Raw genomic sequence first — 18,311 nt, 5'->3', positions numbered from 1 at the left:
ACTGAGTGTAAATATTTCGAGTTAGAACACCGAAATGGAGGTTCACGGTAGCGTTCCTTACTCATTACTCAGACTCATACTGAAAAGCAGGCTTCATCATTGTTTTTAAGAAGGTAGATAAAATGAAACCCTTTGCAGATTATATAAATTCTTTTAAAAGATAGACTTTTACTTGCCATCCACTTGGAAAGATTCGATGGCCCGCGGAACTAACCGGATTTTTTCCCCTTTCTTTTTTTTTATTCACGCATAAATAATAGATACTCACTGTGTTTACCAATCAGCTCATATCAACCACCAGGTAAGACTGTGAATAAGGAGTATTAGGCACAATGTGTGAATCTCTTGTTTTTCAAAATACTCAGAGTGAGGTCTCAGTTTCGGGGGAAAAAATTAGTTCCGGTCCTAAGACTTAATTTTCAACCTTAACCATGAGATAAACTTTTAACCATTAGAGGTTACTGAATAAGCTGGAAGATATTGTGATTGCTGGAAACATTCTAAGATGGATTGCAGGGCAGAAGGCAGAGGGTTGTGATCAATGGAAGTTCTTCAGATTGGTGTAACGTCAGCAGTGTAGTCTTCCAAGGATCAAGTTTTAGACTACTGTTGTTTTTCATAAACGACATCGACGAAGGGAGAAAGAGCGTATTTTAAAATTTGTGGACGACTTAAAAAGATTGGGAGAGTCGTTAATGACCAGTGTCAAGCAACACTCCTTCAGGATAGCTTGAATAGGCTTCAAGAATGGTCAGAAAAGTGCCAAGCTTTGTTTTGCGCTTGGGGAACAGCAACCCCAAAATAAATTATACATTTAGTGGGATTGAATAAAAATAATAGAAGAAAGGGATCTGGGAGTTACGATATGGGCAGACATGAAGTTTTCGGAGCAATGTAAACAGGTGGCCAGAAAAGCTCATGGAGTTCTATCGGTGATTAATCGAACTTTATCCTATAGAGATAGGGCGGTCATAATTCTGCAGTATAAGGCAATTGTAAGACCAGGTTTGAAATACTGTGTCCAAGTATGGAGACCTCATCTAAAAAGATATCGAGCTTCTTGAAAGGATGGTCCAAAGACTGGCAACTCGCATAGTGAGATCGGCAAAAGGGCAACCATACGAGGAGGGACTTCGATTACGTGGGCTGTAGAGCCCACGTAACCAAGCACCATAGAGGGGACCTGATTGCAGTTTATAAGGCTCCGAGTTAGTAAATTGAATGAATGCGAGATTTTCACTGTTATAAAGAATTCCAGAACTAGGGCTCATAAATCCAAATTACAGAGGAAGAGGTTTAAATAGATTGTACGAAGTTTTATTTTAGCCAGCTAGTAGCTGATTAGTGGAACAAGTTACCTTCGCAGGTAGTTGAGGCTGTCAGTTTGAAGAAATTGAAAGGCCAATTGGTGAACTTGAGGATGGAAGTGCATAATTTGTATTTTCTTATCTACTTTTTTTGGCCGGCGTAGTAAAAGCCTGTGGCTTCTTTGCACTATACGGCTAATACTAATTGTTACTACTATAAGAATTTAAAATATTATTTCAATAATAAATAGCGCATCTTCTTCTTCATAGCGAGCCTCCGGCTGTCCATGATTGTCACTAATTTCTCCTCAATAAACATATTTTAATAATAAATTTATTGTTAAATTTTTATTTTGTTGAGTGCAGTCAAATCGAATTGGTAGCGATATGAATTAAAATCATCACGGACTGTATGCATTATCATGAAAACTCCTATCCGAGTGTACGTGAATTATCGAAGGCATTTAATGTGTTGGCGAGAGTTGCACATCTGTTAGTGTTTCTGTCTCCCACTTAAAATATTTTGGATTGTTTCAAGCAAGCGGCGGCCACTTAGTATCAACTGGACCGTTAGTGGGTGGTATTCGGTGAATGGATGGGATCCTGTGAAAGTGAAAACGGAGTAGAGAATGTATGAGTATTTAGGTGATAAATTACCGCTGACGTCGCTGCACCTATCACCACGTGACTATCCGTGCAGTTCATTAATGCTTCAGTCGTAATTTTCTCCCCTCTCGTACGGAGTGGGTCGCGTCTCCATCCCACAGAACAGACTCCGCCTCCAATACTTCCACAACCAACATACAGCGCCACTTAAGCACGCGTTCGCGTGCTATGGCGTCCAATTTCATTGGTAGTACGTTGTAAAGGAGAGTTTTCAAGTAGCAGAGTTGTCGGTGCTTCGTCCGCGAGTGTACGTGTACCTGTGCGAGATATTACCAGCAAGCCTGCGTGGAAGGTTTGTAGTTGTCTTGTGCCGTGTGTATAGCCCACTACTGTTCGCTTTGTGTGCGATGAACTAGTGATACACGTGAGAACGAGCAACAGCTGCCACCATACCTCCTTTTCATTGCATTATGGCTGGAGAACACTCCTTCCGGGACCTCGTGTCACCCTCCTTCAATCAGCAACTTCAAGACCATAATGGCCTCAGTTTCAAGCTCATTAAAACCGGTAAGTGCTTAACACAACTTGTTACGCCCCGTGTCTACGGGCTGACACTCTTTCCACGAGCGTGCTAGCAGACAGACTTGGTAGGTAAAAGGATGTGTTCTTTTTAAAAAAAGTAAAGCAGCCGTATAGTGCGCATTTTTGGAATATTCTGAACTTTAAATGACGTCACTAATTAACACACCAGGTCGAAGTATTATAAATTTAATAGTTCTTTCTTGGAACAAAACCACGTTTGTTTGCCCATCCTTCTGTTATCAAATTCTTCGTTCGTACATTTGTGAAAAGTTTTCTGAAAGATTAATTATTTTTTGTACACAAAGACCTTAATTATATGCGTTGTTTATTTTATAAACAGCACTTCGGTTTTCCTCATTAGGTATCGACAAGAACAGTTTATTCCCGCCACCTTCTCTACCCGAATAACGTGGCCCTTTCTTGGAGCAAAGGCTAAAGCCCTGCCATTTCAGATACGTTAGAATAGAACTTGCAGGTGAGTCAGACGCACACTTCGCTTGACATATATCTCACTCATTAATCAATGTTGATTGTGGGACATCATACCTTTGCACCTGCTTTTTAATTATCTTACTTGTATAGATTTTCAAATGTGCAGCAATTTATTCATGTAGTTTGCAAAATGCGAACGGTACACCTTGCTGACTTGTGTAGACGCTCTCCTTATCGATCTGTTTATCACCTTTTTTACACAGGCTTCGGTGATAAGATATAACCTTGTTTAGCCACCAATTTGTATTATTGGGATATAATAACAATTAATCCTGTTCAGGGCGTTCACCTCCCCCCATTGCCTTCCAACTATCACTACAATTATAGAATACGGGGTTTCAGTAAAAAGTATCACCTCTAACGATGAACTAACACATTTATTATTTTTTATCGAAAACCACAGCCTCAGTTTAAGTGGACTTCTGGAATTCTTCCAGTGGTCGGTCAACTCGAACCCAGCTCTCTTCAGACGGGTAGCAGACGACGATATATCGTGTCCACTAACAACCCTTTCCCCTCTGCTCTTATGACCGAACCTTACGTTTACTAGAAAAAAACTGGAAAAACTTGATTTTGACTGTTTCAGGGACTCATTGAACAGTAGTTCTTTTTATCCCCACGGCATGTTCATATAGTTTGCGGGAGCTTGATTTGAGCAAAGGAAAAAAGACTATAGCATGCGATATGTTTACCATTCTTCAGTACTTTTTTCTTTCTGCCCAATCACCCCACCCTGTTTTATTCATTAATTTTGTAGGTTCCGATCTTACTCTAATCTGAAATAATCTTACTGAAAAGTCCATTTGGCTTTTTTAAATAAAAGGAAAAGGAAACGTTTGAGATCAGGTTAAGAGGGGAAAATGAATGTGTAAGAATTCTGTTAGGGTAAACTGACTGGTTCGTTTAAGAATGTCACCACGTACAAAACATAGTCTGCGTGCTGGCTGTGAAAACAGTGGTAGCCATGGCAACTGCCAGTACAAGTTTTGTGATAAACAGTATTTGAATTACCTTCATCTGCCCCAACCTATCTTTGATAAAGTAAAAAATATTTAAGTCAATAAAGAAACCAAGTTAATCATCATCTGATTAGATTTGAAACTTGCCTTTGAATTAACCTTCCTAAGAGTATATAACTTTATTTGGTAGGCCATCGTACTGCAGAAAGTAGCACTAAATTCTCCTGCCAGCAGCTGGTTTCAAATTCTGTCACAAAAATATGTTTTTCCTAGACTGTTGAAGTATGTATAAAATGGTAAACTCCTTTGCCATTTTAGTTTCAATGTGGCCATTGTGTACTGTAATTAAGCCTTGTTTAAGAGTTATCAAGTTGAATTTTCAATTGTATATTTTCTGTGAATCAGCTTGTCCTATCTGGAATCCTAATAGGCCACTATAATTTTCTTCACTGACTTATTCAGAAAAGACATCAGCATCGAGAAAGACATTTCAATTCTCTGGCAAACAGATGAATATAATCTGGAATAGCTGGAATTGAGAATCGTATAGTATTTTGTGTTTTTCTTTTCCATACATCTCCAAGAACATTGGCTTGCCTAGCGATTTGTGCATTCTCAAAACTCTGTACCCTTTCAGTTCTATAAAACTGTGCACTGTGGCAGTACAACGAGATAAACATAGATCCGAAACGATCTCGATATGTTAAAGCAAAAAATACTTTTGGCTTCTTTGGGGTGAAGGAAATCCTGTCCAGTAAGATTGTATTATCGCTTCGTATTCGGTTCTGTTGCCCTTTTCTTGATTTTGAATACTTCAGTTAAAATCCCTTGTCACCTTTTGCTGTGATTAGTTGAGGTCCTAAAGTACGCCCGGGAATGTGGCCTTCATTTAAAAAAGTCCCACTACACCATAAAGTTCTGAACAAGGGAAATGGACGTATCGATGTTGACTGAATTAAAAACAGACTATAACTGAATCTAGTTGACTTTACTTTCACGTGAATTATATTCATGTTTTTCAACATTATTTCCTAATGATGACAAAATGATAAAGGTCTATGTTTATATATTTGAGAAACTCTTCTAATTTCTGCTACTACAAAATAATATTATTAAAATAAAGATGTTTGATACATTATACGGATTAATTTAATCCTTAAGTTTAAACCTTACGTATTTACAACTAATTCAGTTCTTTTCAGTACTGGAATTTTAGTGTCATATTGATAAAATAGTTTACAAAAACTATGAAAATGTCATTACGCAATTTAGAATTAAAATAAGATTGACAAACGTTCGTTAAAAGAATGTATACATTCTTTTTGGCGAATTCTGTTGACGTTTTTTCAATTCCCCGTGCTACGATATCCTTGAATATCTTCCATCTTTTTAAAATTGTTTGAAAATAGTGATAACTCTGTCACAAACTACATATTTCCACATGAAATTATATTTCCCAAATGTTCTCGTGCATTAAACCGGAGTTGATAATGGTCGGATTGCCAACTTGATTGAAAATCCAAACTTTCTAATGTTCGAGTATTTATTTCTCTTTGGCCTATATCAAGATCCCCAATGAAATTTCTCTCCGCGTGCCAATAGAACAACACTTCTAATTTCTGTCCTGTCAGTTATGTTTGCAACACCTTTGCGATTCACTTGACATTGCTATTTAATTAACAATCTGGTATGTTTCTACTTTCAAATACATTCTAGACTACCTTTCCTTTCCTTTCCTTGAGTTAGAAAACATAAACGAAACCTGTTTCGTTTATGTTTTGGTAACTAGAATATTTGCAGTTAGAAAGAAGCCTTCAGGCAAACATGCAAATATTTCATCTCGATTTGGTTTGTCGGTCGCACTGGCTTATCAGTTTGATCGTGAAACAACTCCATTCTTTACGGTTGATTTAATAAACTGTGAATAAATAACAAATGAAACTTGATCGTTAAACTGAAGGTGGGAATTTCTTGTCCATGGTAAGAAACAGCCCGAGGAAGGTTCTCTCCTCCCTTCATCTCCTTGCTGAGTTAAGTTTCTTTCAGGAAAACTTTCAAACTGCTTGAGGCTCTCCAATGTTTATAAGCCGCTGGCTATGATGTGTACACTTTAATAATGCGAATTCATTTTTATTTTCAAATGTGAAAGATTGCTGTAATCTTATCCTTTCCATCAGAACATTTTATTATGAATTTCGCCAAGTGTAAGGCAATAAAATTCCTTCAATGGATAAGAATCGAAATGGGATGTTTCCCTAAATCGCTACTCCATTTCAGACAAAGTAAACGAGAGTTCCCCTTTTTCAAAGAGCCAAAATTGACTGAATGTAGATCGTCCAAGGACTTGATAATAATTCGGCTTTATTCATGGCTTTAAAAAATTCTTCAGTGTTGTATTTGTTAATTTTTTTCTAATAGCACAAAGCAGGGAGGGAGATTATAGTAAATTATTTTTTCTAATCAGTTTTCACAGCTGCATAGCAGGTGGTCGGATATCCACCAGAAACTTTCGTATTTGCCTCAAACTAACCATCAGAAGTCAGTGGTAGACGGATAGGATGGCCTTGGTTGTATTTGTAGAAAATTGTTTGCCTTAAGTCGTTACTTTTGGCAGTAATCTGTGCTCTCGCTTATGCCCTTTTGGAGCAGTTCTGAAAGCTGACTCATTTATCTTAACGTCCAAAAATCTAATTAACAGGAGCAGAATATTTTGTCGTCATACTGAACGCTCTGGAACTTGAGCAAAAATAAAAGTAAAAAAAAGTAATCTGATGTGATTATACGCTTAGTTCCTCCTTAAAGTTTGTTAAATCGGATTCAATTAAGAGCGGATTTATTCGTCCGTATCATAGGTTGAGTAGGAAGATTTCTTAATTTATTTTCTGTATTTCACTTGGCTTGGCTAATTCTTGAATTTCCAGCGTGAGTGATCTGATTTTTGAAATTTTGGGCATTTACAACTAATCGCTAATAAAGTTGTAGTTTTTAATGGAATTAGGAAGGGAGGTAATATTCAATAACCTTTTAGTTTTGATAGAACCGTTTGTGATTATTCCACGAAAATACAATTTAGAATGGATGAAAAAAGTATTTTTCACAGCCAAGTATTTTTCAATCAAAATTTACAAATTACAGTACACGCCTCTGACGCAATGAATCTTTGAAATAATCGGTTTTGAAATTATTGGTCTGCATATATGAAAACTTGCGAATATTTAAGTAACTTGGCTTAATTCTTTTCTGGATATCACTGGTTCCTGGGAGGAAGTGGGACTTCATATTTGGTTCATTCTGTAGGCTTTACTTTGGGGTAATGGCGCCTCCGTAGCCAGGTGGGCAGGAGCAACAGTGCGTAGCACAGGCTTCTTGATTAGACCGGGATTCGAGCCAGTTTTTTTTGTTTTTTTTTTGTAGTTGTTGGTGCATCGGCTTCTGTGGCCATAATGCACCTCCCAAGGTTTTTGCAGTACTTTGATCCAAGCCCGAGGCGGGATTCGAACCCGCGACCTTTGGGTTACTAGGCAGGCACTTTACCCATCTGGTTAGTCCAGTCGGCCTTCGAGCCCGTGGCCACCAAATACGGAGGATGCGGAAAGGTCAGGGAATGACCACCGCATATCCCCGGAGCAATATGGCCTAAGTTGCTAATGCTCCTAAAAAACAAATAACGACTTTGGGGTAAATTTTAAGTTCGTTTAAATATTTTATAGCGTTTCTTGAAACACTGCTGAAACTGACAGGACTATAAAAGATTTTTCAACTGAAATTCGTTGCTTATGGCTCGGTTCTATTTTGAAAGGTATCCATCCATGGGATTGGTAGTTGTATATCTGTTCTCTATAACTGTATGGAGATGAGAAAACTAATCAGTGAAATATTGTTGATTCTTTCATAGTGAGTCAACTTTTTAAAGTGGATTTTACTCTGTTTTCAAAGTCAATGGAATGGTTTGAGTTTCGAGTATTTTTAAAGGTATTATTTGAGGCATATGATGCAAGAAAGTGAGCTTATGCAGCATCAGCCAAAAAAAAAAAAAAAAAAAATCTTCCCATTTGTTTGTTTAGTTTGTTTACTCCAAATGTTTGTTTAGTCCAGCCTTAAATTTATTTACGCTATCAACTTCCACAACAATAGATGGAAGTTGTTCCACCAATCAACTACCCGCTGGCTAAAGCAAACTTCGCACATCTATTCTACAACTCAATTTGAATCTCTGCCTCCTCAGGTTCTTAATCTCAGCAAGTGGAAGTGTTCCATCAGTATTGAGCCTGCTCAAACCATTCAAGACCTTGTACACCCCAATGAGATCACATCGCAGGTGCTGCAACTGACAGAATTTAAGCCTCCCTGGTAAGAGAATTCCTTTGTCCCTCTCACCAATCTTGTTGTCTTTCTCTGTACGCGTTCTAGCAACTCTGTATCCTTATACAAGGCAATGGTCTGACCATTGCCTTGTACAAGGGGATAATCGCCTCCTTGTCTCTGCTAGCAAAATTCCTTTATATATCATTGACAAAACTCCATGACCTGCTCTGACAGCCCGCCTGCTGCACTGCTCAGAGAACTTCATATCTGACTGTACAATTACCTCCAAGTCTTTTTCGTTCTCCACCTCCCTGACTGTAGTACCACACAGTTGGTACGTTTCTCTTGGGTTACTGCTACTTATATGCAGTACTTTGCATTTGTCAATATTAAATTTCAGTTGCCACTTCTCAGCCCATCTGCCTAACTTTTCTAGATCCTGTTGCAGTAGCATACTGTCTTTACTATCATTAACGACTCTGACAACCTTTGTATCATCTGCAAACTTGGACATTAAGCCTAACATACCTCAATCGATATCATTAATAAATACACAAAATAACAATGGGCCCAGCATCGAACTCCGGGAGACTCCACTATTTCATATTTTCAATATTCGATCTATATTGAATAGATTTTAATTGAAAAGTGTGGGAAGCCGTCAGGCTCCACTGTTTTTGTCAGGTGAAAGAAACTCAGTCTTTCTGATTGAAAGATTTATGCAATCTTTGAAACGGTTGTTTTTCATGTTAAACTGGTGTCATGCCTCGGAAACGTTTTGTGGGATTGTTTGAGAGAAGATGGCAATGAATGCGGCCTTTTCCCATTTAAGAAATTCTGTTCTGTTTTTTTATGTTTCGTAGCCAGTGTGCGATTTGTACTTTAGCCATTTTCTGTGCGACTGTTGCTTTTGAATAAACACCGTTTTGGTTTGGTTTTTGGTTTTTTTTTTTTTTTTAGGAGCATTAGCAACTAAGGCCATATTGCTCTGGGATATGCGGTGGTCATTCCCTGACCTTTCCGCATCCTCCGTATTTGGTGGTGACGGCTCGAACCCCGGTCTAATCAAGAAGCGTGTGCCACGCACTGCTGCTCCTTCCCACCTGGCTACAGAGGCGCCCCACCGTTTTGGTGAAATTCATTAAACCCATTACGGGTTCACTCTGATAACTCGACTCTCCTCGGAAGTTCACGGGATAGCAATGATCAGCAGCTGCTTTGATAGGTTATTGGTTGCATCTTCAATGGCCATGTGACGAATACTCTCCCAGTCATAAGTTGCATAATGGTATCTGGTCCGAGTGGTTTAATGGAGACAGTAAGTTAATCATTGGAGGAGATGAGGAACGCCGTTTCAGCTCTTGTTTTTAAATTAGTCGTATGGCGCACAGAAGCAGTTAATGGTTAGAGTTAAAAGAAAATGAATTGTCTATTGGCAGGTTCTGCGGGTTATGGAATATGTCCAGAGATTGCCCTTTTATTGGTCGATTTGCTTGATTGGGGGAGGCCAGTTGAGTTCAGAAATGTTAGATCGTGCGTACTTTGGAATGGGCATATTGAAATAACCACCGAGAAATGTTGGAAGGAGTGGAGTGAGGCTTGCAAGTATAAGATCAACTTGTTTTGTTTCCTTTAGTCATCATTCAATTAATCCGACGAAATCAAATTCACATATACAAAGCTGTTATAGTGAATGTAGTTTATTTGCCAGACTTCGTATATTTGCAAGAATTGGACGTTTTGGCTTGCCGCTATCTGGCTCACTGTATATTTGGTTATCCCTCTAGCTTCCTCTTCTATTCCAAAATTACTTATAGTTTAAATGAAGCTCTCCCTTTCCAATCTTGTCATTGATTTGGACCATTATCATTATGAGTGATTTCAATGTGGATTATATACACAGGTAAATCTCACAGCTACGTAATCTGTAGCTGATCATCCGTTCTCAGAATTTATTATGGTAATTCTCAGAATATCTTGAGTAATTGGGGATATTAAAAGTATCTTGAGAATTACATGAAGTGTTTTATAGAAATAGGCAGTTTTCCTCCTTAAATTCTAAAGGTTTTGCATGTATCAAGGAAAATCGTTTCCTTGAAAAGTAACTTTTACTATATTTCCTAAATTCATTAAATTATGTGCGGTTTTATCTGGTTATTTAGAATTCGTGGATATCAGGACTTTTAACTAAAAAGATTTAAACTTGAAACAGCAATGGTGTTTAAAGAATTAAAGTGCCATCCATTTATCCTGGAATAGTTTGATAAATTTATGGATTTCCAACAAAAAAAAAAAAAAAAAAATCAGTCTCATGGAATTAGCATTATAATAAGCGATTATAGTGTATTTCTGTTTTTGACGGTTTCGTTAAGGCATTTACTTTATGAAATAGTCAAATGGTAAAACACTCTTTTGCACTGTGCTTTGGTTTGTTTAGTACTTTTAATTATGAATACCACAACCTTCTCTTTAACACCTTGATATTTAGAATTGTTTTATATACGGACTTCTTATCTCTTGCCTACTGATTTGGTTAGTCTCCCAGATAGAAAGGAGTTGGCTGTTGGATCACAAGTAAAATGTAATCTTGTTAAAAGTTTAATAAATACAAAAGTCTGTACTATTAATAGTTCTTAGTCTCTGTAGACATCTATAACAGAACTAGCCTTCACTTTTTATGGAATAGGTATTATTTAAATCAAAGGAATGATTTCTCAAACTCTTGGTGTTTTCTCCCCAAGAAATCGTTTCGGTGAATTTTATGCCTCATCGGTGGGAGGCATCTGGGAACAGCCAATGACATGCCAAATTAAGTAGTAGCATTTATACTACTTTTCGGGGAGTATTAGTTAATGACCGCAAGATGTAGCCAACTTTATGTAATAGTCTTAGTTTAAGAAAGGGACATGCCATCAAAAATAGTTGTTTAAAAAATCGCCTGTTCTATATCTTAGTTTAAAAGAAATCAAACCGTTGTGGACAATTTTTTTTTTTTCCCCCATTCTGATTAGATTAATAAGGATCGGATTTTTTTTTTCTTGGTTTCACTGCAACATCTAATTTGTCTTTTCTTTCTGAACTGAGGGTCTCCGTATTAGTTAAATAAGATCCTCCTATCTTCAGCTGACGGTAGACCTGACGCCAGGCCCGTTGATTTATTTGTATTCATTAAGTTCACATGAATTTAACGCTTTCCGCTTCGTTCATTAATTTTAATGGTTACAGTAGTTCATTTTGTCAGAGAGAATCAGCGAAGTTTATCTTTCCCAGGCTTTCTTTTTAATAAGGAAAGATTCCGTGCTTTACGTCAGAATCTTGGCAAAGAGCCATAAGCGTAGTCTTCCGAGTGTTCACGAAGTCTGGTTTGAACTGTCTGTTGTGTGACTTTGGCACTTAAGTTGCAAACAAACGGAACCCCAATTAAATTCACATCGTAATTTATTAATTTATCGCATTTCTTTTCTCTTTCCAGGCTAACTGAACTGACAGGCTACTTTTAAGTATATTTGATGTCTAATTTATAATTATATATGAATATTTTTATGAAAATTGTAAACTGAAACATTATAAGGTGAATATTTTTAATTGGCTTGCATGAGGTAGGCAGCTTCGTCACGAGACAAATTTCAAAGAATTCGCACAAAGTGTAGTCTTATGAAATGTGTTAACTCTTGCACTGCATTATTTCAACTTTCTCATTAACTTCTAGTTATCGTGTACAAGGTGGTGAAAAGGAAGCAATCTATCTCCACATTGCTGTGTAGAAGGCAGTATTTGATCTCAAACTGGAAAGCGCACACATTGGTGGAATAAAAATCCTGTACGATAAAACTCTCACTGGCTATCAAGGAAAGAGAACTCTCCTTACTGTGTGCTGCAAATCAAATATAAGTTAATTCTGCTGTGTGGGACGTAGATGCGCATTCTGACAGAAAATATTTCCTAGGATATATATATAAACTATTTTACGTGAAGGAAAGTAGGATTTCTTCTTTCTTAGAGAATAAAGAATAATATCACAAATCCTGTACAGCTTTCCTGGATCGATGAAATATTGATGACAGGTTTTATATAAATGCCAAAGTGGAATCTCTTGACCTTTTGTCATCAGGTAGTTCATATTTCACTTATTTTTGGGAGACTCGTATGTCATGAAAAAGCCGAAGAGCGCACTCCAGGATTAGGCAACTATTAATAATTTAAAAGGAGATCACAAAGGCGGGAACACTACTTCGGAAGAGGGATGAAATATTATTTGACGCAGAAGCCCAACAGTGGAACACGTAATTTGAATAGCATAAATCCAGACTGTAATAAGATAAGAAAAATACAACGTGATTTGCCTTTTGTGGTAAACCTTGAATTTTTGTTAAAGATTGAGTTTCTTTCAATCGGTTTCTTTCTTTCCATTCGGAGAATACGACAAACAAGCTCATATTGCTAAGCCAGGTCCATTTCGTTATCGTTTCTCCTTGGTGATAATCCAAGGTTAAAATATATGTTTATACATCTTTAACTTAATCGAAGCCTTATAAAAAAAATAAGTAACTTAAGAAACGGAAGTTAGTATTAATGTTAAGAATTTGAATGGTCACCTTGAAAACATTGCTGGTGAGAGAAACTTTGAAGTTGCATTTGAAGAATTTTTTTTTTTCCCTTCTACTTCAGTTTTTATGACATACTACCATCTTGCGAGTTAAAATGAGAAACTTAAGGTTCTTGGCCCTACGTGATCAGGTTCATAAACGAAATTCGCTGAAGCAGAACTACGGATGTTGTTTGATATATATATATATATATATATATATATATATATATATATATATATATATATATATATATATATTATTCTTTTGTAATATGATAGTTCATGCCGTATTTTATTTATAATTATAGTAGTTTTATTTAATTTAATTTCTTACTAGCTTTTTCTGTTGTATAATTATATATAATTATATATATATATATATATATAATTATATATCAAACAACATATATATAATTGCCGAATAATAATAAAAGCGGATTTTATTGGTTTGCTTTTAATGAAATTTGGAATGATGCGTCAATTTTTTCTTAAATGGCCAAAAATAAAATTTCAAAAATTCATCCACTGCGAATCGAGTTGTTACATGCGGACGGACGGACATATTGGAGTGTATACTTTATGCAAACGTGCGTAACGTTTCAAACAGGTTACAAGGTTTTTTCGAACACAATTAATTTAGCTGAAACTAATTGTATAGTGGAGTTTCAGCTAATTTATGAAATGTTACTTTTAGCATTTAAAAGTTAATTATATGCAGTAGCGGAAAGCGAGGTAATTATGCGAAATTTTGGATATCCGAAACATTGAAGCTGTGACCATTTTGATTATAAAAGGTTCGTCTGCATCTTATTAAGTTGATTAATCGCTGTAAGAATATATGAATAATAAGTGTGCAAAAAATTGCAATAAAAGAAACCCGATAAAGAAAAACATTCGTGAAATCACAGCTTTTTTTTTGTATTTATAAACTAAAATGCAGACTTTATTTCCAGTATTTTATTTGCCTTAGCAGTCTCCTTTTGCTTATGGTTAATACTTGAATTTCAGAAATTTCATGTTTATGATATATAAAAGTAATAAAGACCAATTGTTGGATTATTTTCAAAAGATGAAATAATACTGAAATGGTAGAACGATGATACAAATAAAAGCTTATGGTGCAAGTCGATTGTCGCATAGCAAGTTGCTGGCGTTTTATGAATTTTTTTTTTTTTTTTTTTTTTTTTCAGTTTACTTAATAAATAAATCGTGAATTATTACTATTTTCTTGCTATATAAATGCAAATAACATTTCAGTTAAAAAATTCAGGAAGAGAAGTAAACTGTATTACTAAAGCGTTGTTAGAGTACAAAACGCGGAGTGAATATTGCGATCTGATATATGCGCGGTGAAAACAATTGATTTTGTATATTATTAGTTAATCGATTAGTAATTAATTGGTAAAAAGATAATTAGTTATTTCTACTTTTGTTAATCACAGAAAAACAATTCAATTAATTTCAGAAATAAAAGTTGAACGCTCCCGATAACGAACTACGTACATTACATTGTTTTATGTATTAGTGCTTCTTTTAAAGATTTATATTCTTCTAAAATTCCATTAATAATTATCAGAATTATTTTAACGTTTAATTTAAACATTCAGCAATTACGATGGATGCTTTATTAATAATAAAGCATCCATCGTAATAATAATAATGAAGCATCTTTTTGCCATGGTGAGAGACCAAAAAAAAAAAATAATAAATACGCCGCCGTTAAGGCAGATATAATTATATTTAAAATATAATTAAAGTTATCTATAATAAAATTGTAATGACATTTTCCTTCACTAAAATTCATTTGTCTTCTCAGAATGTGCATCACTGAAAAGGGAGTATGTATTTATAAAGGGAGTTTCAATTAAAAGGAAATGCGGTCTGTTTCGTTTATTTTAAGTATTTGTCATCTGAACCTTGGTCGTATTTGGGCTGAAATTTTTTGTTTAAATCGAGCCAAGTATTACCGTTTTGGTATATATGATTAGTAAAATAATAGAGGAGTTTACCTCAATATTATGATAATAAAATTTTTATGATTATAAAATTTTTTATAATATGATTATAAAATGGTATATATGATTATAAAATTTTTTTATTAACTACTTTTTCTGAACGAGGAAGTTGTTTTCCTCGGTTTAGTCTAAAAACGTTATCGGTGTACTTCTAAAACTAACATAAATCATATTTTATATGAAGAGGGGGAAATGAACAAGTTTTATGCGATGTTCGCTCTTCTGTATTCGTGTTTAGCTGCACTAGGCAGTTATATTGCATCTCCACATGTTTGTTTTATTAAAATAAAATCGGTTTGTTTCGTTTCAGTAGTACACCGATAAGTTTAGCCTAAACAGAGGAATTTAGTCGAAAATTTACTAAAAAAAAGAAATTGATTGATTTAGAAGAAATTTAGAAATCGTAAAATTAAAATGTTGATTAGTTACATTAGTGGATAGTTACCGTGAAAGCGGTAACTATCCACTATATTATAATACTACAGATTGTAAAGTAGGATGTTGGGAGTCTCATTTCTTTTCGCGAGCTATATTAACATTTGGGATGAAAAGCGTATCTTTTTGGAAAAATCAGTTAGCTGGAGCAGATTTAATCGTTGAATGTGAAATAAGATTGGTTCAAATTTTGCCCTGCTTATTATGTTTATAGTTACATTGTAAATATATAGTCACATGGTTTATATTCAACATCCTTGTCTTCTGTCAGGCAACTTGGAACCTTCTTGATGGTCTCAAAGAATCTCCAAGATAGCAATAAGTATTTTAATCTTCAGAGCTACCGAACGGCAGTAGCCACGTGGCATCATTACAAGCTAGGAAGGATAGCAGTACCTTCCAGCCATCTTTTGCAACACTGTAGTCACCAAACCATTCCGATGACTTTCTTTTTGTAAAAAAACCTTACGTTTTTCACATTACAGTAGCAGACTACATTAACAGTGCACTGCTTCTCCATGAAATTAAACTTTAACGTGGGTTGACCTTTTGTCCGGATAAAATTTGAACCGGCCTCATATTTTTCAAACTCGTGTGTTATGTTCAACAGTCAAATATAACATTAATAGCTTTTCTTTAAATTTGCGGCTGTCTTACGTTTTGCGATTTCCACTCCGAATAACTGTATTTATAAAAGGAAATGATTTAGATGTTTATAAACCGCTTTATTTATGTAAAAGAATTAGGTATTGTCTGGAGATATGTTAACGTATTTATGTACGTTTGTACAGGAATAGACGCACACAGGCGGGACAACCTTGGGCGAAAGCACAAATTTCCTGTTGGCAGAGTTTGCCTATGTTATTCTAGCATTGTAAAGGGTGCTACTGTATTTACCTTCTAGTTGATATATATAATATTAGAGTTGCGAATGTTTATTCAGCTGTGAATTACTACCTGTCTCTAGGTTTTCTTTCTGCCAAAATTTCTATCTTAAATGTGCTAATCAATGCCGATTCTGATGTGGATTTATGTTTTACTATTTTAGGTTCTAGAGGAAGAAATTAATCAAATAATAGCATAACGTGCGATTATATAAGGAACCAACCATTAAACATGTCGAATAGTATTAATAATTCCGCTTTATAATCATGGTGTGCATATCCACCATGATTAGAAATCTTCTCTAATAAATATTTTTAACTATTTGGTTATAAGAGTACAGTAAAAATGTTCTTTAATAAAAGCATCCACAAAATAAGTGGACTAAGATGTCAATAAGCTGCACTTTCCTCACCTGGAATGAAACATTCTTTGTGCTAATATGAAATCGCATTGCGTATTTGTACTTTTCATACGCTTACAAAGTGTTGAGTATCATTATCAGATCCTTTCTCTCCTTTACTGAGAGAGAGAGAGAGAGAGAGAGAGAGAGAGAGAGAGGGGTTCTAACTTCCCCTGTGGTGCAATCAGACAATAGCATCCCAATTTGTTTAACTCACAACAGGAACTTCCACGAACAGCTTACCATAATTCGGTGGATAGACATCGTTTAGGACTTTAGATGAAGAATCGGTGAAATCCAGCAGTCAGTAAGCTCTGTGGGGGTGGGGAACAGCCAACAAAAATGGTTTCTTTGAAAACGTATTCTCAACTTGTACCCAAATGATGTAAGGAAGGGAAATGTTTTATATTTATTTAAAAAAAACATACGTTTTTTTTTTTTTTTTTTTTTTCTGTCATTAAAAACCAACCATCCGATTCAGCCATCTTGGTGGGAGGGTGCAGCTATCTACAAGACAATGCTCGAAGTTACTCTTCATGAAATTGGCATTCTGTTGCTCTCTAAGATTTTATATTTGTCATTTGTTCTCATCTCTTCTACCAGTGATAATGTATCTTATTAATTCATTATAATCATTCACTTCAGGGTCTTATACACCTCAATCAGGTGCCTCCTCCTCCAGACTGGTATACAGTATTCCACGTGCAACCTTATTGTCTTACATTAACCCGATCGGGAATCCTCATCATAATGGCTCACCAGATAGGACTTTTGTTTCACAAAACCGTGTTGTGCTCATATATTCTGTCCTTAATCACAGACTCATGTTCTTTTTCACCACGGAAGTCAAACTTACTATTTCGTACTTCGATATTCGCTAATATCTTATGGGATGGGATAACATCAGCGCTTTTCCATACTATAATAGTGACTTCATTAACATTACTGCTTCAATACTCTCATATATATCATCGCCTTTTTTTTTTTAGTATAAATGGATGTTTACAAGCTACCCCTGGGTCTTGTTCTAATCCTCAATAACTTTTTCCTACATGTTTTTCAGAGGTTATATCACTTTTACAAAATATTGACCTCTTTGTTTCTTCTTGGTTGAAACGTACTTATAGTTTTAAAGAATATTGTACATGTTCAACTTGTCTGCCGTATCGTGTGGACTGCCTATTTTTCCCCTGCCGTCTTTTGAAGTACTTATCTGATTTGCCCCTACACTTTTCTTTGAGACCACTGAGGTTTCTTTGGATACTACCCATTTTGTAACATTGTGGATCGGTTCCTACATTGCTATATCGTTGGTACAGACCAGATCTTTGGTAAGGATCAGGTCAGGGACATGAGTCTCTTGTTCCCTCTGGCATATTGCAATAAGTTAACCATTTTTTTTAAAAAATCTAATTCCATGTAGTGTATTGCCGGTAGTGACTGATTTATCTGTTCTGTCATTAACAGATAAATTAGTCACTCAACGCGAAACAATCATTTGTTGGCTTATCAAGTTGCTGTAATAGATTTATAGCCTGTTTTCTGGTGACTTCATTGCTTTTTGTGCGAATTACACACATACTCTCGAGAAGGGTGTAAATGTTTCCATGGTCGATTCCATTCACTCATCCTAGCTCACTTGGGTAGCACAATTGCTATAATCACGGTCCTCCCCACACCGGGCGGAAAAGAACTGTCTTCGAATCTCGTCAATGACGCGAGGGAGTTTTATGGGTC

General features: G+C 35.8%; 1 protein-coding gene across 2 annotated transcripts in view; it reads left to right on the top strand.

Moving 5' to 3' along the window:
• The first annotated feature begins 2,090 nt into the window (after positions 1-2,090).
• Stacl (SH3 and cysteine-rich domain-containing protein) overlaps positions 2,091-18,311 on the top strand; it is an 876,542-nt gene continuing 860,321 nt past the window's right edge. For both annotated transcript variants that reach the window (XM_090388808.1, XM_090388807.1), the window contains exon 1: positions 2,091-2,480. In XM_090388808.1, the coding sequence (XP_090244934.1) occupies positions 2,384-2,480 (97 nt within the window). In that variant the 5' untranslated portion in view covers positions 2,091-2,383. The remainder of the gene's footprint in view (positions 2,481-18,311) is intronic.

This window comes from Mastigoproctus giganteus, chromosome 14 (assembly GCF_048544385.1).
Source record: "Mastigoproctus giganteus isolate SK-2022 chromosome 14, ASM4854438v1, whole genome shotgun sequence".
NCBI lineage: Eukaryota > Metazoa > Arthropoda > Arachnida > Uropygi > Thelyphonidae > Mastigoproctus > Mastigoproctus giganteus.
Note: the sequence above shows the minus strand (reverse complement) of the source record. Positions and strands in the feature narration are given on the sequence as shown.